The 21,661-nt window shown below is 41.2% G+C and overlaps 1 protein-coding gene across 3 annotated transcripts in view; it reads left to right on the top strand.

Annotated features, from left to right (window-relative positions):
• LOC119505003 (serine/threonine-protein kinase WNK2-like) overlaps positions 1–21,346 on the top strand; it is a 145,351-nt gene extending 124,005 nt beyond the window's left edge. For all 3 annotated transcript variants that reach the window (XM_037797667.1, XM_037797665.1, XM_037797666.1), the window contains 4 exons: positions 17,917–18,777; positions 19,329–19,398; positions 21,048–21,124; positions 21,209–21,346. In XM_037797667.1, the coding sequence (XP_037653595.1) occupies positions 17,917–18,777; positions 19,329–19,398; positions 21,048–21,087 (971 nt within the window). In that variant the 3' untranslated portion in view covers positions 21,088–21,124; positions 21,209–21,346. The remainder of the gene's footprint in view (positions 1–17,916; positions 18,778–19,328; positions 19,399–21,047; positions 21,125–21,208) is intronic.
• Positions 21,347–21,661: the final 315 nt, after the last annotated feature.

Genomic DNA, 21,661 nt, shown 5'->3' with positions numbered 1-21,661 from the left:
TCAAAGGTTACATATTGTTTGAGTCCATGTATACACCATTTTTGAAGTAACTAAATTATACATTCTTTCTAAGTGCATGTGGAACTATTACCATACCCTGCGTCATAAAGCAAAACAAATTTTGAAGGCTTGAAATCATACCAAGTATGTTCTCTGCCCATAATGTAATTAAACTAGAAATCAATTACAGAAAGAACAGAAAAAATTTCCAAACACTTTGAAGTTAACCCAGTTCTAAATAATCCGTAGGTCAAAGAAGTCTCAGGGAAAATTAGAAAATATTTTGAAGTGAATGGAAATGAAGATATAAGGCAGCCTTAGAGGGAAATTTAGAGCCCCAAATGCTTGTATTAAAAAAGAGGTCTCAAATCAGTATCCTACGGTTCACCTTTAAAAACCAGAGAAACAAGAACAAAATAAATCCAAAGCAAGCAGAAGAAAAGAATAAAAGTAGAGCAGAAATCTATGATGTTTAGAACAGAAAATAATAGACAAAACCAATGAAACCAAAAACTACTTCTTTGAAAAGGTCACAGAATGATAAAGCTCTAACAAGATGGCAAAGGAAAAGAAAAGACTCAAATGAGAGGAGCTTTTCATTTTTTTTCACTATGGACCCCCATGTAAAAGGATAATAATGGAATACTGTTAACAAATGAATACACATAAATTCAATGATTTAGATGAAATGGGTTAATCAATTGAAAGCCACAAACTTCTAAAACTCCTTCAGGATGGAATAGATAACCTGAATAGCACTATTACTACTAAAAAAGATTGAATTTGTAGTTTAAAATCTTCTGAAAAGAATTTTTCAAGCCCAGGTGGTTTCATTGGCAAAGTCTACCAAACATGTAGAATAGAAATAACACAAATTCTACACAATCTCTTCCAGAAAATAGAAGAGAAAGAACACTTCTGAAATCATTTTATAAGTTCAGCAATATCCTTGTGTAGAAACCAAAGACTACCAAAAAAGAGAATTACAGACAAATATCTTTTGTGAGCATAGATGCAAAAACTTCTCAGTAAAATATTGGCAAATCAAGTCCAGCAATATATAAAAAGAAGAATACACCATGACAAAGTGTGGTTTATCTTGGGAAAACAGTACTCAAAACTCAGTTTATCCATTTGGCTAATAGTCTAATGAAGAAAAAACACACATGATCATGTCAACTGTTACAGACAAAGCTCTTGACAAAATATATCTATTCATGGTAATTTCTCAGCAAATTAAGAACAGAAGGGGATATTGTCAACCTGATAAAGGATATTTGCAAAAAAACACAGCAGACATCATATCTGATGGTGAAAGAACAAATAAATGTGTTCTCCCTAAGATCAGAAAAAAGGCAAAGATGTCCACTTTCACCATTCCTGTTCATCATCGAACTGGAGGTCATAGCTGACTTGCACACTGGCAAAAAACAGAAATAAAAGATATCAGATTGGAAATGAAGAAATAAAACCATCCCCATTTGAAGATAACATGATTGCAATGTATAGAAGATCACAACAATTCCACAAAACAACAGCCTCCAAAATAACTTTGAAAACAATTTAGAAAGGTCAACCGACAAAAAATAAATCCTATTATAGTATACTGAAAACAAACAATTGGAAACCAAAATTTTAACAGCCATACTATTTACAATTGCTCTAAAAAAATGGGATGCATAGGTATACATTTAGCAAAGCATATACAGAAACTGTGTGCTGAAAACTGCAAAGTACTGATGAAATGAATAAAAAATGATCTAAATAAACATGCTGTGCTCGTGGATCAAAAGACATAGCGAGTAAAAATGTCAGTTCTCCTCAAATTGATCTATGGATTTAATGCAGTAGCATTTGATCATTATTGCAGTATGATGCAATGAAATAGGCCAGAAAATGGTATGAATTGTTGGGAAGAAAGATACATTTGTATTTGTGATAGGCATTTTAATTTCAATCAAGTTGTTAGTAGGTTAAATCAAAATTCAACTTTGATTGATTGTTAACTTTTTAGTTTGTTTCTTTCTTTTTCCTCTCTTCCTCTCACCCTAAACCTCTACTTTCATTCTCCTCTCTATCTTCCCCTCTCTCTCACTCTTTCTTTTGTTCTTTATTTGTACTAAATCTGATGAGTAGTGCAGAAGGAGTAAGTCAGAAAAGAGAATTATATTTTCATAATTTCTATTTCTGTATTTCTAGAAAGTGAAATATGTGTATCAGTCTATATGAAAGAGAATAGAAAATCTAGAAATTGCCGAGTACATGATTTCCAGTTCATTTGTTTATATATTGTGGTCTGAGGAAAATACATAACATGAAGAATTTTAAATAAGTGACAACTGTGTTTTTCCTATATCTAGCAATATGATTTCCTAAAAACTCATTTTAGCACCTACTGTCAAATTTTTTTTTTTGATGTCAGAATTGACCTCGTTGAATTATGCATGGATTTGATATGGAAGTGTTTTTCCAGGAAATAGATTTAAAATGCATAGATATTCATCTTAGGAAAAGAAAGGCAAATACCTGCTAGAGAGCATTTTACTAGCAAACCATGGCATAATTTTTAGATCTTGTTACTTCTTTGTTTAGTTTAGTATTTAGAAGGTCACGAGAATATCACTCAAATATAATAGTTTGATATAACATGCATTACCACCAAACTATTCCAGAAATTTGATCAGCTATGTTGTCCAATAAAATGTATTAGCATAAAGTAAAAGAAAAAAAAAGACACTGTGGTGTTGGTGAAGCAATTAACATGTAGCTTACTGGAAAAGAATAGAGAGCCCAGAAATAGACTCACACAAATAGGGTCATTTGGTTTATTTTTTTTACAAATGTAGAAAAACAAGTCAATGGCTGAAAAGTCTTTTCACCAAGTGGTGTTGGGACAATTGCCATCCCCATGCAAGAACTTGAACCACGACCCTAAACCTCACATCTCATTCATAAATAAATTCAAAATGGATCATAGCTCTAAATGTGAAATATAAAGCCATATAACTTTAGGGAGAAAACGTTGGAGGAAACCTTAGCGACCTGTGGTTATGCAAGGAGATCTTACGCAAGCATGATCTGTAGAAATCAGCTACAGACTGGGAGAAAATATTTGCAAATCACACATCTGTAGTAGTATTTGTATCTGGAATATATAAGGAACTCTCAAAACTCTACAGTAAGAAAACAAACAATTCAGTTAGAAGATGGGCAAAGCACTTGAGCAGACACTTCACCAGAGAGGATTTAAGGAAGGCAGATAAGCATGTGAAAAGATGTCCAATATCACTTCCTCCTAGGGAAATGCAAATTAAAAGCACAAGGTGGTATCACTACGCATCTGTTAGAATGGATGAACCAACAGCACTGAGTCTCAGGTAGAAATGGAACAGTTGGAACTTTCATATATTGCTGGTGGAATGAAAAAAGTAGAGCCATTCTGGAAAACAGTTCAGCAGTTTCTTGTAAAATTAAACATACACTGACTCCGTGACACAGCATTCTAACTCTTCAACCTTTAGTCTAGAGAAATGAAAGCTCAACTTCACTTATTCACTTAAATATGACTGGTTGTAGCAGCTCTATTCATAATTGTCCAAACTGGAAATAACCAAAATGTCCTGCAATAGGTGAATGGATAAACAATCTTTGTTACAGCTGTATAATAGAATCCTACTCAGCTATGAAAAAAAAGTGAACTCTGGGTACACGCCATAGCATGGATAAGTCTTAAAGCATTATCCTGGGTAGAATAAGCAGTCACGAAAGGTTACATCTGTATTATTCCATTTATAATGATATTCCCAAAAGGACTAAACTGTAGTGCTAAGAGGACAGGATCATTTGTTACCAGGGCTTTGGAGTATGGGGAGAGAGTGATTATAAAGAGCAGAAGGAAGATTTTTGGGTTTGATGGAGTTGTTCTGTAATCTGATTGTGGTGGTGATTACATGAACACAGATGTTATAATTCATAGAATTCTACACCAAAAGAAAAGGGCACTTGTACTATATGATAATTTAGAAAGTTAAAACACTTTTACATAAGTTGAAAAACCAACCAGGCAGATAATGAGACAAGATAGCATGAAAGAAAAGCAGCAGAAACAACAGACAATAAAAATGACCCTCAGACATATGCTTCAGGTCAACATGGAGCAACAGGCACTGAATTTACTCTCCCTCAGAAGTCAACAACAACAAAAAACATGCAAAAATATGAAACCATGTTTTTCAAGGCTTCGAACTCAGGGTAGTGAAGGACAATCAATCCCTGCAAGACTGAGAAATCTACACTCAGCTCAGTGTACTGCCTTGAGAGGGTTTTCCATGCCAGAGCACAAGGGAGGAGTACAGGCAGAGCTCAGCCAATGCCCCGTGGCGAGGACATAGTACTGGGAGGCTGGGAAGACTAGGGTGGCAGGAATTTCCAAGGGGAGCCTCTGGAGAGGAGCAAGCTGTACACAGAGAGAAGTCTGGAGGCCCACAGAGGGTTCTCTGCACTAGTTAGTGGAGTACAGATCAGCACAAGTGTGTGAGGAAACTAGCAGATGCCGGGAAATGATTTGTATCTGTTATGAACCGCAGAAAGCCATGTTCTTTTAACCCACTCTTGTGGGGCAGACCTACTGTGGGTGGGACATTTTGATTAGATTATTTCCATGGAGATGTGACCCACCCAATGGTGGGTGAGACCTTTTGATTAGGTTGCTTCCATGGAGATGTGACCCACCCAATGGTGGGTGGGACCTTTTGATTAGATTATTTCCATGGAGCTGTGACCCACCCAATGATGGATGGGTCCTTTTGATTAGGTTGTTTCCATGGATTGGTGACCCACCCAATTGTGGCTGGAACATTTTGATTAGATTATTTCCATGGAGATATGGCCCTCCCATTTAACATGGGTCTTAATTAGTTTACTGGAGTCCTTAAGAGAGCTCAGGGAGAGAGAGAGCTCAGAGCTGACACAGACCCAGATGCTTGGCGATGAAGACAGAAAGATGTTTGGAGATGCTAAGAGACGAAGCCCACAGTTTGCCCTGGAGAAGCAAAGTGAGAACCCACAGACACTTAAAGAGAAGGCCACTGGAATCAGAAGCTGAAAGCAATGCAACCAGGAGCAAAGGACCGGCAGACGCCAGCCACGTGCTTTTCCAGGTGACAGAGGTGTCCGGATGCCATCGGCCTTTCTTCAGTGAAGGTATCCTCTTGTTGATGCCTTAGTTTGGACTCTTCTATGGCCTTGGAACTTTAAATTTGTGAACTAATAAACCCCCATTATAAAAGCCAGTCCCTGTCTGGTGTTTTTCATAACAGCAGCTCTAGCAAACCAGAACAGAATGGTTCTTAGAACTCACGCAGGACGGGGGATGCCTGTTCCCACCAGCCAGACTGGAAAGCCTCACAATTCAAATGGAATTGGGGGGAGTACCTCAGTAGTGGAGAATAATTACCACCACCCCCAACTAAATGTTTCTTTCATCCCACATAACAAACCAAATATAACTACATCCTAGAATAAAGCTCAAAAATATTTATAGGACTACAAATTCATCCAACACCTGAAGTTACCAGGCAGGACAATCTGACCCGTAATGAAAAGAGTCACACAATTAAAACCAACCCATAACTGTTAGAATTAACAAATAAGCACATTAAGACAGTTTGACACATATTTCAAAGTTATAGGAAGGGAATGTAATTCACCATTTTGATAAACTAAGAAAGCAAATCTGTATGTTGATCTGAATAAATGCAGAATAACCATTTGACAAAATCCAACAACTATAATTGTTCTCAGCAAACTAGGAAAAGGAGAGAACTTCTTCAGCTTGGTAAAGGAAATGTAAAAGACTGAATGAATGCTGTTTCCCAAAGCTCAGGAACAAACTAAGGGTATCTGCTCACCACTTCTCTCCAACATGCTGCTGGAAGTCTAAAGGTGCAGTAAGGCAGAAAAAGAAATAAAAGACACCCAGATGGGATAAGAAAGAACTAAAATGGTCTTTATGTCACAGACCACAACATTTGTCCATGTTGAAAATCCAGTGCAAGCTATGAAAAGCTACTGGAACCAATAAATGAGTTTAGTAAGGTTGTAGGAAACATGGTGAGTGTACAAAATATATTGTATTTCAATATACTACCAGCAATCAAAAATTGAAATTAAAAATTATTTATGATATATGAATTATTTATGGTTAAATCTAGCAAAATATATGCAAGACCTGTATGCTGAAAACTATAAAACTGTTTTGAGAGCAATTAATTATACAAGAGCCAAACAAATATCCTGTTGATGAGTCAGAAGATACATTAATGTTCCAGTGTTAATTGTCCCCAAATTGGTCTATAAATTCATTGCAATCTCACTCAGAAATCCCAGCAGCCTTTTTATAGAAATTGGCAAACTGATTCTGAAAATCATAAGAAAATACAAAGGACATTGGAATTTGGAAAAAGAATAAAGTTGAGTGCTGACACTACCTGATTTTGTGCACTATTGTAAAACTATATTAAGGCAGTATGGCAATGGCATAAAGATAAACAAATTGGTCAGTGGACCAAAGTGGAATGTCCAGGAATAGAACCCAGGCAGGTAAAAGATGCTTGATTTTCGATAAACATGCAAAGGAAATTTAGTGAAGTAAGTATAGTCTTTTCAACAAATAAAGGTTTTGAACAGTTTGATCAATCCATATGCAAAAAAAAGGTCCAATCATATTTCACACCACATGCAGAACTTAACTCAAAATGGAATATAGACCTAAATATAAAACCAAGAACTATAGAAGCTCTCGCAGAACAGGAAGAACATTTCTAGGAAGAAAATATTGTGACCTTGTGTTAGGCAAAGATTTCTTAGATAGAACACCAAAGCATCTATAAAAGAACAAAAAAGGAAAATTGGATTTAATCAAAATTAAAAATAACTGCTCTTTAAAAGCTCCAGAAGAGTGAAAGACAAGCCATAGACTATAGAAATATTTTAAAAGCATATATCTGATAAAGAACTTGTATTCAGATTGTATTAGGAACCCTTAAAATGCAATAATAAGAAAACAAACAGGCTAATGAAAAGATGGGCAAAAGGGGATGTTCTAGTTTGCTAATGCTGCCGGAATGCAAAACACCAGAAATGGATTGGCTTTTATAAAAGGGGGTTTATTTGGTTACACAGTTATAGTCGTAAGGCCAAAAAGTGTCCAAGGTAACACATCAGCAATCGGTTACCTTCACTGGAGGATGGCCAGTGGTGTCCAGAAAACCTCTGTTAGCTGGGAAGGCACATGGCTGGCATCTGCTCCAAGGTTCTGGTTTCAAAATGGCTTTCTCCCAGGACGTTCCTCTCTAGGCTTCAGTTCCTCAAAAATGTCACTCTTAGTTGCACTGAGGATATTTGTCCTCTCTCAGCTTCTCCGGAGCAAGAGTCTGCTTTCAACGGCCATTTTCAAACTGTCTCTCATCTGCAGCTCCTGTGCTTTCTTCAAAGCGTTCCTCTTGGCTGTACCTCATCTTCAAAATATCACTCACAGCTGCACTGCACTAAATTCCTTCTGTTTGTCAACCCATTTATATGGATCCACTGATCAAGGCCCACCCTGAATGGGTGGGGCCATGCCTCCATGGAAATTATCTCATCAGAGTTATCACCTACAGTTGGGTGGGGCACATTTCCATGCAAACACTCAAAGAATTCCAGTGTAATCAGCACTGATAATGTCTGCCCACACAAGATTGCATCAAAGTTAATGGTGTCTGGGGGACATGATATATTCAAACTGGCACAATAGGGTACAGGCATTTCACTTAAGATATGTAGATGCCAAATAAGAATATGCAAAGGATGTTTAACATCATTAATCTGAAGGGAAATGCAAATTAAAACCACAATGACATCCTGCTCAAAACTCAGTAGAAGAGCTAAAGTTTAAAATATGGACCAAATCAAGTGTTGATGAGGTTGTGGAGGAACTGGAACTCTTGTACACTTCTGTTGGAGATATAAAATGGTACAATCACTTTTGAAAAGAATTCAGCAGTTTCTTAAAAAGTGAAGCATACACCTCCCATATCTGGGTAATTACTCTAGAGATATGGAAACATATGTCCATGCAAAGGCTCAGACACAAATGTTCATGGCAGATTTATTTGTAATAGCCAAAACCTGAAAATATCCATGGGCTCCATCAACAGATGAATGGATAAACACATCATGTTTTGTCCATACAGCACAGAACTACTCTGTGAGAAAAAAGAATGAACTATTGAAACACATGACAACATGGATGATTCTCAAAATAATTCTGCCAAATGAAAGAAGCCAGGCAGGGAAGAGCACATATACTGTTCGACCCCATTTATACAAAATACTGGACAATGGAAACTAATCCATAGGAGTCAGTAGTTGCTTAGGAACAAGTGTGTAGCAGGAAAGAGAGGGAGGGGGAAATTAAAGGTTCATGAGGAAACATTTGGGAGAATGATGGATATGTCCATTTGTTGATTGTGGTGATGGTTGGACACATACCTGTGTTAAACTTAAAGGTGTACACTTTATATATGTGCACTTTATAGAATATTAGTTATATCTCATTAAAGCTTGCTAAAAAACAAACAACAACCATAATGAAAGAAAGCAGACCTTCAGAGGTTCCAGATAGTGAAGTTATCAGACTGATAAATATGCTTGCTTAGTATGTTCAAAGAAATAAAAGACTAGATTGAGCATTTTGGCAGGGAATTGGAAACTATACCAAACAAACAACCCCCCCCACCACACACATGCAAAAACAAAACCAAAGAAAAAAAGGGGGGGGGGATTCTAGAACTGAAAAATACAATAGTTGTAATTATAAGCTCAATGGATGGTTTATTCACTGCTGAAGAGAAAATTTTAGCAAAGTAAAAGGTCGTGCAGAAGAAAATAGTTAGGATGAACCAAGGATAATGAAAACAATAGAAAAAGAGTAGCTAAGAAATATAGGGATTATAGTGAGATGATCAAACTTATATGTAATTGGAGCCTCAGAAAGTGGCCATATGAGGCAAAAGCAATTTTGAAAAGATAACACAGAGAATTGGAAGGCATTGAACCACAAACTCAAGAAGCCTCTAAACTGTGAGATGTAAGAATAAAATTCACACTTAACTATTTGTAGTGAAAGTATTGGAAACCAAAAGCAAGCAGGAAAATTTACAGAATGTTAGAGGAAAACAGCAGGTCACCTTTATAGAAGCAACATAACTGATAACTGATATAAACAAGGTGTGCAGAATACAAAGGAATACTGCTGTCCCCCATTGTTGACCCCATAGAGTTGGTGTGGTACATTTGTTACTGTTGATGAAAGAGTATTAACATAGTACTGTTAACTACAGTTCATAGTTTGCAATAGGTACATTTTCTCCCATATATCCCTCTATTATTAACTCATTGTAATAGTGTCATACATTTGTTCTAGTTCATAAAAGAACTTTTTCGTATTTGTACAGTTTATCACTGTCATTGTCTGCCACAAGATTCACTGTGTTATACATTCTCATGTTTTAACCTCCAGTTTTCCTTTTGGTGACATATATGACTAAACTTTCCCTTACATCGCATTCATACTCCATTTAGCACTGTTATTCTCACAATAAGGTGCTATCGACACCTCTGTCCATTTCCAAGTGTTTATGTTCATCCTAGTTAAACATTTTGCACTTATTAAGCAACCACTCCCCATTCTCTAGCCTCATTCTATCTCCTGGTAACCTATATTCTATATTTCATGTCTGTGAGTTTACATATTATAATTAGTTCTTATCAGAGAGATCATATAGTATTTGTCCTTTTGTGTCAGACTTATTTCTCTTAACGTAATGTCCTCAAGGTTCATCCATGTTGTCACATGCTTCTGGACTTCATTCCTTCTTACTGCTGAATAATATTCCATCATATGTATATACCACATTTTGTTTATCTATTCATCTGTTGATGTACTTGAGCTGTTTCCATTTTTCAGCAATTGTGAATAATGCCACTATGAATATTGGTGTGCAAATGTCTGTTTACATCCTTGCTTTCAGTTCTTCCAGGTATACTGCTGAGTAGTGGGATTGCTGAATTGTAAGGCAACTCTGTACTAGCTTTCTGAGGAACCACCAAACCGTCCTCCCCAGCAGCTGTACCGTTTTATGTTCCCACCAGCAATGAATAAGAGTTTCAGTTTCTCCACACCCTCTCCAACAGTTGTAGTTTCCTGTTTGTTTAAAAGTTGCCATTCTTACAGGTGTGAGATGATCTCTCATTGTGGTTTTGATTTGCATTTCCCTAATAGCTAGTGAAGCTGAGCATCTTTTCGAGTGCTTCTTAGCCATCTGTATTTCCTCTTTTGAAAAATGTCTATTCATGTACTTTGCCCATTTTTTTAAATTCAGTTTTATTGAGATATATTCACATGCCATACAATCATCCATGGTGTCCCATCAGCTATTCACAGTACCATCATATAGTTGTGCATTCATCACCCCAATCTATTTTTGAATATTTTCCTTATACCAGAAAGGATCAGAATCAGAATAAAAATAAAAGAACACCTAAATCATCCCCTCCCACCCTATTTTTCATTTAGGTTTTTGTCCCCATTTTTCTACTCATCCATCCATACACTGGATAAAGGGAGAGTGATCCACAGGGTTTTCACAATCACACTGTCACACCTTGTAAGCTACATTGTTATACAATCGTCTTCAATAGTCAAGGCTACTGGGTTGGAGTTTGGTAGTTTCAGGTATTTACTTCTAGCTATTCCAATACATTAAAACCTAAAAAGTGTTATCTATATAGTGCATAAGAATGTCCACCAGAGCGACCTCTCAGCTCCATTTGAAATCTCTCAGCCACTGAAACTTTATTTTGTTTCATCTCGCATCCCCCTTTTGGTCAAGAAGATGTTCTCCATCCCACGATGCCAGGTCCAGATTCACCCCCAGGAGTTATATCCTGTTTTGCCAGGGAGATTTACACCCCTGGGAGTCAGGTCCCATGTAGGAGGGAGCTTTGCCCATTTTTTAATTGAGTTGTCTTTTTATTGTTGAGTTGTAGGATTTCTTTATATGTGCTCAATATCAAAGCCTTAACAGACATGTGGTTTCCAAATATTTTCTCCCATTCAGTCAGTTGCCTTTTTACTCTTTTGACAAAGTCCTTTTAGGTGCTCATGTATTCGATTTTGAGGAGTTTCCATTTATTCAGTTTTTCTTTTGCTGCTTCTGCTTTGGGTGTAAAGTCTAAGCAACTACCACCCATCACTAGAGATAATGCCTTTTGAGTTTAAAATATATTTGGCATGCACTTAAAAGGCGCCAGTTTCTTGCATTGTCTGGGAAGACAGCCAAAATCAGGAATGCATATTTCAATCTCTAGAATAACCCCTGTGAGAATTGCAAAATAGTATTTGTCTTCCAAGCTAATGGTGGATGGGTGAGATGGGAAAGGAATTAAACAAACAAGGCAAGGAAGGAGAGGAAAAGCAGAACATATGGAGGGTCATTAGTAAGATGGTAGTTTTAACCCAAAGAAACAGTATTTAAATTAAATGTACATGGATTAAATCTCTACAATTGTTAGACATGGAAAAGAAACTAGGAACAAACTCAAAATGCTGTTTGTAAGAGACACACCTAAAACACAAGAATGTGAAAAGTTAGGAGAATAGAAAAAGGTATAGCATGCAAACAGTAACCTCCAGAAAGCTAGTGTTGCTTTTTTTATATCAAAGTAGACTTTAAGGCAAAAACATAATGGAGGGAGATTTATTCACCAGGAAGATATAATAATTCTATATTTGTGTAGATTTTGTAACTTCTCCTCAAAATTCAAAAATAGAGAAAGCAAAAACTAACAGAATTGAAAGAAGAAATAGAGAGATATACAATCATCATGGGTGATTTTTACCTTTAGAACAGGAAGACAAAATCAGTAAGGATATGAAAGATTTGAACAGTAGACTTAGTCGTCTTGTCCTGGTTGTAGAATATTGCACTCAATAGCTGCAGAAGGAATATTTTTTTGAAGTACACATAGAATATTTTAAAAATTAACCAGAGTAAATCTCAACAGATTTCAAAGGATCAAAGTAATTCAAAACACATTCTCTGACTATAGTTGAAGGGATGCCAGAAGTCAATAGTAAGAAGATAATAGAAAATCTCCACAAGTTTGACAGTTAAGAAATGCATTCATGTGTTAAAAATGGAGGTGGGTATATGTGGGTATATGGGAACTCTGATCTTTCTGTAAAACTATAGGTTCTCTAATAAAAAAAATAGATAAATGTTTAAAAATAAATGCATTTATAAATATCCCATGAGGCAGAATATAAATTATGATGGAAATTAAGAAAACAGTCTGATGATAATGACTTGAAAATCCTGCCAGTGAAAATATTACCTATCTTACTTGAGGGATTCAACTAAAACCATACTTTGGAGAAACTTTGTGGCTTTAAATACATATATTAGAAAGGAAAAACAGCTAAAACTCAATAATCAAGGTATCCACTTTAAAAGGTTAGAAAAAGATGGAGAAAATCAAATAGATAAGAAAGTGTAAGTAACTGGAATGAAAAACAAATGAGTATCAACAAAGGTAAAAGGTGGTTCTTTGAAATGGCTAAAATTTGAGATGCCCCTGGTGAGACTAAGAAAAAAGAGAAGGCACAAATAATCAATCAAAAAGGCATTGCTACAATCCTACAAACATTGAGAAAATAATTTATGCCCATAATTTTGAAATTTTATGTATTATTAAACAGGGAGAGAGAGAGAGTCCTCAGAAGATAACAGAAAATATGTAGCATGAGAAATTCATCTGTGCCTCTTCCTGAGCAGAGTGTACCCACAGACACACAAACATAGACACACTTGAGGAAAAGGAAGTAAACGCCCCTTAAGAACAGCTTCCGGGCCGGATGACTTTACAACAGATATTTAAGGAAGAATTAATGGTACTCTTATTCAACTCTTTTAGAGAAGGAAAAGTAAGACTCCAGCTCATTTTATGAACATAGCATAACTTTGGCACCAAAACCTGAAAAGAGCATTACAAGGAAGGATGATTACAGGCTGGTCTTTCTCATCAACTCATGCATAAATTCCAAACAAAATAGTAGCAGATTGAATCCAGTGATATATGAAAATGGACATCGCAAGTGACGAAGTGATGTTGATTCCGGGAATGCAAGGTTGGTTGAACTAAATTTGAAAGTAAGTAATGTAATTTGCTGCATTAACAGATTATGGAGAAGAAACATATGATCTTCTCAATAGATGGAGAAGAGCACTTGATGACATTTAACTGCCATTTATGACTTTAAATAATAGGAATGTAGGAGTGGAAATGAATTTCTTTTAGCTGACAATGAATAGTTCTATAAAAATAAGGGCAAATATTCTTGATGGTGATATCTTTGAGATTGGGAACACAATAAGGATATCCATTATCAGCACTTCTATGCAAGGTCATGCTGGATGTCATAGCTAATACTGTGTGGGAAAAAAAAATAAAGGAAAGGAAGAGAGAAAGTAGTAAAAGGAAAAAGAAATAAAAAAAAAAAGAAAAATAGAGAAAGAAAAGCAATAAGGATTGAGGAAACCCTAGCCTTGTCTTAATGAAATTTGAATTTCTGGAGATGGGACCCAGACATTGTCATTTTTTGAAGTCCTCTGGGAGATTGCAATATGTCACCAATTTAAGAACCAGTGTCCTAAAAACTGGTTGTAAATATGTACACAAGTGTCGTGGTGGTACTACGGTTTTAGTTTTCATTTGGAGAAAATGCCAAGTATAATAAATAACTAGGTATTCACATTGAAACAAGATTCTCCAAAGCAAATTCTTGTTTGTTTGCAAACTTCAGGTAGGTTTTCTTTTATTATCTATTCCAATGTTACCACTTTTTAAATACAAATACATAATGCACGCCACATCATAGACGCTCAGAGCTGAATAATTGTTCTGATTCCCCAGTGTAATTCCATATTATTGTTGCATAAAATGTGATGCTCCCTTTAGCATTGCTACTTTTTATTTCATATTTGGACAGAGCAAGATAACTGCCTTTTACTCAGAAGTCCTAGCTATAAAGTTATTGAGCCAAATTACAGTTCTTTCCAAGGAAAATGTTTGCTAAAACTTTTCCCATTTTGAGGTAGAAATTTTTTTGGGGGGAACAATATAATTTTGTCTTTGTACCTCTATTTATTGAAAGAAAATAGTTACTGTTTTCAAGAGTTACAAGGATTGGAAAAGAAGAAATAATCACTATTTGCTGAAAAAGTGATTGTAGGCATAGGAATTTTAATTTACAGCTAAATTACTAGAATTAATAAGTAAGTTAGCTAAGTTACTAGAAGCCAAAAGCAATCAGCAAGTCAGAAAATGAAAATTTTTGGAAAGATTCTAGTTGTCTTTACATAAAGAATACCAAGAGATGAATCTGACAAGAAATATGTAAGACCTCCAAACCAAAACCTATAAAACATTGAGAGAAGTTTTTAAAGAAATGAATGGAAAGATATGTACCATGTTCATGGATTGGGAGATTCAGTATTATAAACACGTCACTTCTTCCCAGATTGATCCGTACATTCGACGTGACCGTTAAAATTCTAACAAAGTTTTATGGGCAGCAACAGGCTAAATAAAAAATATTGATGGATCTGTAAAGGCAGGAAATGTCTGGCACTCTCTAGACCAAGAATGCTGTTCTGAATCTCATGACAAATTATATAAATCTACAGTGATGACAACTTATGATCCTGGAATAAAGATAGAAAAATAGAGCAGTGGACTAAAATCTGAAGCCCAGAAATAGGCCTACACATCTTTGGACATTTCATTTACAAAAAAGGGCTTACTGCAAAACAGGATGGTATTTTCCATACAAGGAGTCAGGGCAATAGGCTATATACCTGGGGCAGAATGAAACTTGCTTCTATCCTCACACCATATGCAAAGCCTAACTACAAATAGATTGCAAATCTAAATATAAAAGATAAGAGAAGAAAGCTCCTTGAAGATAATATAGGAGAATACCTATATGACTCCAGTGTGCGGAAGGACATTAAAATTTACACAAACCACTAAAGGAGAGACAAATTAAAATTGATTAAATTTGACAACATTAAAATTGTTCATCTACAGTTACCACTATTGGGCAAAAGAGGCAAATCATGGAGTGAGTGAAGATATTGGCGATACGTAGAACCACCAAACAGTTCTCACCCAGAATACGTACAGAACTCTTACAAGTGAAAAGACAAGAAAAGATGACGATGACTCGATGGAAAATAAGCAAGTGTCTTTGATGGGTATGTCCTGAAAGAAGCTGTCTAGATGACCACCAGCCATATGGGAAAGGGCGCCATTTAACTAGTTTTAAGGGAAATGCAAATTGAAAGCACAGTAGGATGCTATCACACAACCACCTGGAAGCCAAATGTTAATGAGAGTAGAAAGCTCCAGGAACTTTCGAAGACAGCTGATGGGAATGGAAATTTGGTAGAACCACTTCGGAAAGCTGATTAGCTTTATCTGTTGAAGGTTAAACACATGCACACCCTATGACCAGTTTCGCCACCTCTAGGTGATACCTAACAGAACTGTGTGCACATGTCTACTAGGAGATGTGCAACTCTGCTTTCTCATTAGTAATAGTCCCAAACCAGTGGCAGTCTAGTGCAACAGAACATCCACTGTAGAAGGCATAAGTAAATGGTGGTGTAGTCATACAATATAACAAACCAGAGATGCAGAGAAACATGGATGAGTCTCACAAACAGAACGAGAGAAAGAAGCCAGACCAAAAAGGACAAACAGTATAACTCCATTGACATAATATTCAAAATCAGACATAACCAGACCATGGCATTTAGAGAGGTGAAGCTTTAAAGAAACAAGGATATGTTACCATAAACGTCAAAATTATGTCACCTTTGTTGGGGGAGGGGACAGTGGGTTCTGGGGCCACGAGGGGGCTTTGGGGTCCCGGCACCTTCCGCCATTTTTTTTTAAGTGTTTCAGGTTTTGTTTTGTGCACTGTGTGTTTTTAAAATGGGAAAAGGTTTTTTAACAAAAAGAAAGAAAAATAGGCTCAGAGACCAAATAAGTTTGGAAAATTGCATTTTGTGTCTTGCAAATGAACACCTCTAAGGCTCTGGAAATTCCTGGGTGAAGGCACTGTTGAGGTGAGTTCCACTGCTTGTTTCTCACACTTATTTGACTGTGGGACATTCCCCCTGGGGATCATTTATGAACTCTTTGGAGGACACTGGTGCTCCATGCTTCTAAATCTACCACAGCCTGGGGGTCTGACCCATGGGAAGTTCTTGCTCGCTCCTTGGGGTGGAAGTTTACTCAGGCATGGCAAGGTGGATGAACACATGTTCTATCTGAAAGTCGAGTTATAGGAAAAACAAAAGAGGGTGGCGGTGGAAGGGTGGGTGGCCCAGTCAGGTAAGGGTGGTGTGCCAGTTTGAATGCATCATGTCCCCCAAAATGCCATTATCTTTGATGCAATCTTGTGTGGGCAGACATTATTAGTGCTGATTAGATTGTAATTCTTTGAGTGTTTCCATGGAGATGTGACCCACCCAACTGTGGGTGATGACTCTGATTGGATAATTTCCATGGAGGTGTGGCCCCACCCATTCAGTGTGGGCCTTAATTAGATTACTGGAGCACTATATAAGCTCAGACAGAAGGAGCGAGCTTGCTACAGCCTATAGGGACACTTTGAAGAATGCACAGCAGCTGAGAAGAGAAGAGCTGCAGATGAGAGACAGTTTGAAGATGGCCTTTGAAAGCAGACTCTTGCTCTGGAGAAGCTAAGAGAGGACAAACACCCCAAGAGCAACCTACAGTGACATTTTTGAGGAACTGCAGCCTAGAGAGGAACGTCCTTGAAGAAAGCCATTTGAAACCAGAACTTTGGATCAAATGCCAGCCATGTGCCTTCCCAACTAACAGGTTTTCTGGACACCATTGGCCATCCTCCAGTGAAGGTACCCTATTGTTGATGCCTTACCTTGGATATTTTATGGCCTTAAGACTGTAACTGTGTAACCAAATAAGCCCCCTTTGTAAAAGCCAATCCATTTCTGGTGTTTTGCATTCCAGCAGCATTAGCAAACTAGTATAGGTGGGTAGTGAAAGCAGAGGCCTCTCAACATCTGCAGAAAGGGCTTCAGGCAAATGAGCAGCCAGTGTGAGAACCGAGGCAGGTATGAACTTGGCGTTTTGGAGGAACAGAGAAAAACCAGTGCTGGGGTGAAGCCAGAACATGTAAAGCATCCTTTTGGTCAAGGAAACGCCCAGTAAATAGGACCAGACCAGGCTGGTACAGAGATTTTTTTTTTTTTTTTGCATGTGTGTGTGCTTTGCTTGATTTTATCATACTTTAATTTTATTGTGGTAATTTACATATCATAAATTTTAACCATTTTTAAGTATACAATTCAGCGGTGTTAATTAAATTCACAATGTTGTGTCAACGTGACCTACTATCCACGACCAAAACTTTTGCATCACCCCAAACAGAACCTCTGCACTCATTAAGCAGTAAATTCCCCCTTCCGCCTTCCCCTAACCCCTGATAACCTCTGGTCTCCTTTCTGTATCTATGAATCTGCTTTTTCTAAATATTCCATTTAAGTGGAATCATACAATATTTGTCTTTTTCATCCAGCTCCTTTCAGCCAACATGTTTTCAAGGTTCACCCGTGTAGTTGCATGTCACAGAACTTTATTCCTTGTTTATGGCCAAATAATTTTCCGCTGTATTTGTTTATCCATCGATACGTCCGTGGACGCTTGGGTTCTTTACCCCTTTTGGCAATGGTGCTAGGGTCTTTTCCCTGTTTCTTCTAGATCTGGTGTCCTGTAAGGACCAGCAGTCTTTGCAGGAAAAACCCAGCTTCCCAGCCACTCAGCAGCTTCTGAGCCAAGCAGGCGTCAGTGACTCAACCCCTTTGGCGCTAACCTCCCCACCTGTGACTGCTCCACCACAAGACGTGGCTGCATCAGCCGCCACCACCGTGCCTGAGTCAGCAACTGTGACTGCCATGCAGGCAGGGGTTCCTGGGGCCCCTCAGGGGCCAGGCAGTGAATACGAGGCACCTCCACCACACGAGGAGACCCGTGATGGCCAGTCTGCTGTGTGGCCCCTTGGCGGGGGCCAGGAACCTGCTGTCCCCCCTCTGGAGGCCGCCCGCTGTCCCCCAGGCCTGGGGGAGCCCCCCTTGGCCATGGGACCCAGTGCCCAGGGTCAGCCTCTGCTGGATCTTGCCCTGGCATCAGAGCCCAGCCCCCCCAGTGGGGCCCTGCAGCCCACCTTCGGCCAGCCCGTCCCCTTGTTCCCCACGGCAGCGGTGGAGCCCATCAGCCTGGCCGCCCCCCAGCTCCCCAGCCCCCCGCTGGGGCCTGCCGCCCCCCAACCAGCCCCTCCAGCCTTGGAGTCTGATGGGGAGGGGCCGCCCCCCAGGGTGGGCTTCGTAGACAGCACCATCAAGAGCCTGGATGAGAAGCTGAGGACCCTGCTCTACCAGGAACACGTCCCCACGTCCTCTGCCTTGGTCGGGACCCCTGGGGAGGTGGGCGACAGGGACTTCGGCCTGGAGCCTCCGGCTGCGGCCTCTGCAAGTGGGGCTGCTGTGGCCCCCCCAGGACACACCTGTGCCTCCAGCCCCAGCAGACCTGCCCCCAGGGCCAGTCCCACTGCCCCAGCACATGGTGAGCTGCACTGAGGGTGGGGGCAGCAGGTGTGGGCGGGGGAGAGATGGGGGCAGCAGGTGCGGGTTGGGGTGAGATGGCAGCAGGTGTGGGTCGGGTGGAGAGAGATGGGCAGCAGGTGTGAGTGAGGAGAGATGGGGGCAGCAGGTGTGTGTGGGGAGAGATGGCGGGGACAGCAGGTGCAGGTGAGGACCGAGGTGGGGGTACCATCTGTGCATGGGAGACTGATGGTGGAGGCAGCAGGTGGAGGGGCAGGAGAAAGCCTGAGGGCATTTGGAGGAGCCTGGCCATACAGGGGTGGCTGGGAACCCATTGCTGCCCACTGCTGCCCGCTGCGTCCTGCCCGCTCGCGCCTCTCTCGCCTTCTGTCTCTGCAACAAGCGATCCTGCTGAGGGACCCAGGCGCGGCTGGGTGACTGGAGCCGGGAGAGGTGCAGAGGAGTCTGGGAAGAAGGAGCTCATCTTTTAGAGAAGCAAAGCAAGGATCTGTGTTGCAACTACCAGAGATGCTAACAAATGAGGCTGTTACCTTTTCCTGTTTCTTCTTGAAGTTGGAGAAGTCAGAGACGACGACAGTGCGAGCCGGCGCTTTGGAGCAGGGACGGCCCTCTCCAGGAACAGGTAACGGGGTTGGGGGCATCTGCCCCAGCTGACGTTGCCCCAGCTCCCTGCCCTGGACCTTTTCTGCATCTCCAGCTTTGACCTTCATTCCCAAAGCCTTTTGGGTGAACCTCGTCACCGCCTCTGAGTTGTGGCAGGGTCCCTCCTGACTCTTCTGATTAAGACCCACTGAGTTCTAGGATAAATAATACATTCACACTAAAAAGAAAGCCCCTTTCTAGTGAAATAACTAGGAGCCCTGGTGGGGTGGTCTGGAAGTTGCCGGGATTTTCTGATAGGTGTTCTCAACCCATGGTGCCAGTGAGACCCTCCCTTCTCCTTCTCTTCAGCGAGACTTCAGAATACGTTTTGGACAGAGGGTGCAGGTGAGGTTGGGGTGGGGAACTGTAGCAACCAGGTAGAAGCCTCCATGGCTGGGGCCGGCTCGGGAGATCCTGGAAGGCAGGTTTCTTCTGCTGCACTTAGGGACTTTCCCCAACTACGGTGACTCTCTGGAAACTTCCTGCTTTTCATGCTCATTTTATTCTCTGGATACTCAGGGAGCCCCTGAGGTGGTCGGTCTGTCCCTCTAAGGTGTGGCTGACACTCGGTCAGAAGCTGCAGACCCTGGAAGTGGGAACTGGTCCTCTGCAGCCTGGGGGTGGGGGCTGGGGGCAAGGGGCTCAGGGACAAGAGCTAGGATACAGCAGAGGGTGAGAGGGCTGCCTCTGCATCCCGGCAGCATCTGACCTTGGCACCTGAGACACACCCGGTCCCCTTTTGCAGAGGAGGAAACTGAGCTGCAGGGAGGTTCAGGCACTCAGCCCCCACCCCCCAAAAAAAAGATTCCCAGGGTGCAGAACTAGCAGGGGAAGCTCTAGGGAGACAGATCCTACTTTGGAGAAATAGAGAGTGTGATGCTGGCAGTGAGCCCCCCGTCCCTGGAGGTGTGCAAAGAGAAGCGAGAGGCAGTGCTGCTGCAGGGCTGTGAAGAGGGGCTCAGGCACGGCCCCCAGTTGGGAGATGCATGACAGAGAAGGGGTGCATCTCCCTCGGAATCTGGTTTGGGGCTAATGTTTTCTCATGAGCTCCCACATGGCATCGTGCAAAGGAGACCTGCCTCCAGTGTGTGCTCCGGAGGTCCCTTTCAGCCTTGCCCAGGCTTGTGCCACCTCCCCACTGCAGCATGGCGCCCCAGCTCCGGGCTGGCCTGCCCTCGGCTTTCCTGTGCTTCGTGAGCATCTAGTCTCTGGCCAAAAATAGGTCGCTCTCCCCTCTAGACTGAGAAAACAGACCATCTCAAATTAAGGGCGTTTCCAAGACACGTGAGGAGCCTGGATTAGAAATAAGCCATTCATCGTCTCATGAGACACTTTTAAAAGCCAGGACATGTCAGAGTGGGAAAAAAAAGGGGTGGTAGCCAATCAGGAGCAAGGAAGACCGTTTTGCAGCCTCAGGGATAACCAGGGCTGGAAGCCTGTCCCCTTCCCTGCACCTGGGGGCAGGATGTCATGGTGTAACTTCTGTTTTCAATGCTCCTGCAGACTAGTCCGAGTGCTAGCCAGCCCCCTGCCTGGCCTGCTGCGGTCCCTGTGGGGTTCCAGCCTGCCAGTCCCAACCCTCTTCCTTCTCCACCAACCTGAGTCACTTTCCTGATTTTCCCATGACAGAGTCATCCTTGAGCAGCACACTGGGCCCTGGCGGACGTGACGGCCCCGACTTGGCTGCAGCCCCCCGCCACCTTCAGGTAGGCTGTTTTCTCGGACGCACCCCTCGGCCAGGCCATGTGGAGTTCAGGTTGAATCTCTTCCTTCCCGGCTTGTTTCCCCAGGATGCCCCGGCTTCTGGGAGCCCTGCCCTTCCGGAGCCTGAGGATCGGACCGTCGGAGTCCAGCCCGCACGGGGCCTGGCGGGGATGGGGACGGGGATGGTGGAGTGCCCCCCTCAGTCATGCATCTCCCTGGACGCGGCCTCCCCTCGGAAGCGGCCGGGACTGCAGGACAGCAGCTCGCCGGCCAGGACAGTAGGCCGTTTCTCAGTGGTCAGCACGCAGGACGAGTGGACCCTCGCCTCCCCGCACAGCCTGAGATACTCGGCCCCTCCAGACGTCTATCTGGACGGGCTTCCCGCCAGTCCTGACGTGAAGCTGGCAGTGCGGCGGGTGCAGACAGCCTCCTCGGTGGAGGCAGGTGCCGGCGAGCCCGTGTCCAGCGACTCTGGGGATGAGGGCCTGCAGAGGCAGCCCCCGGCGCAGAAGCAGGGCTCCCTGCCCAGCAGCAGCAGC

This window comes from Choloepus didactylus, chromosome 10 (genome assembly GCF_015220235.1).
Source record: "Choloepus didactylus isolate mChoDid1 chromosome 10, mChoDid1.pri, whole genome shotgun sequence".
Lineage (NCBI taxonomy): Eukaryota > Metazoa > Chordata > Mammalia > Pilosa > Megalonychidae > Choloepus > Choloepus didactylus.
This window is presented reverse-complemented; position numbering and strand designations above follow the sequence as displayed.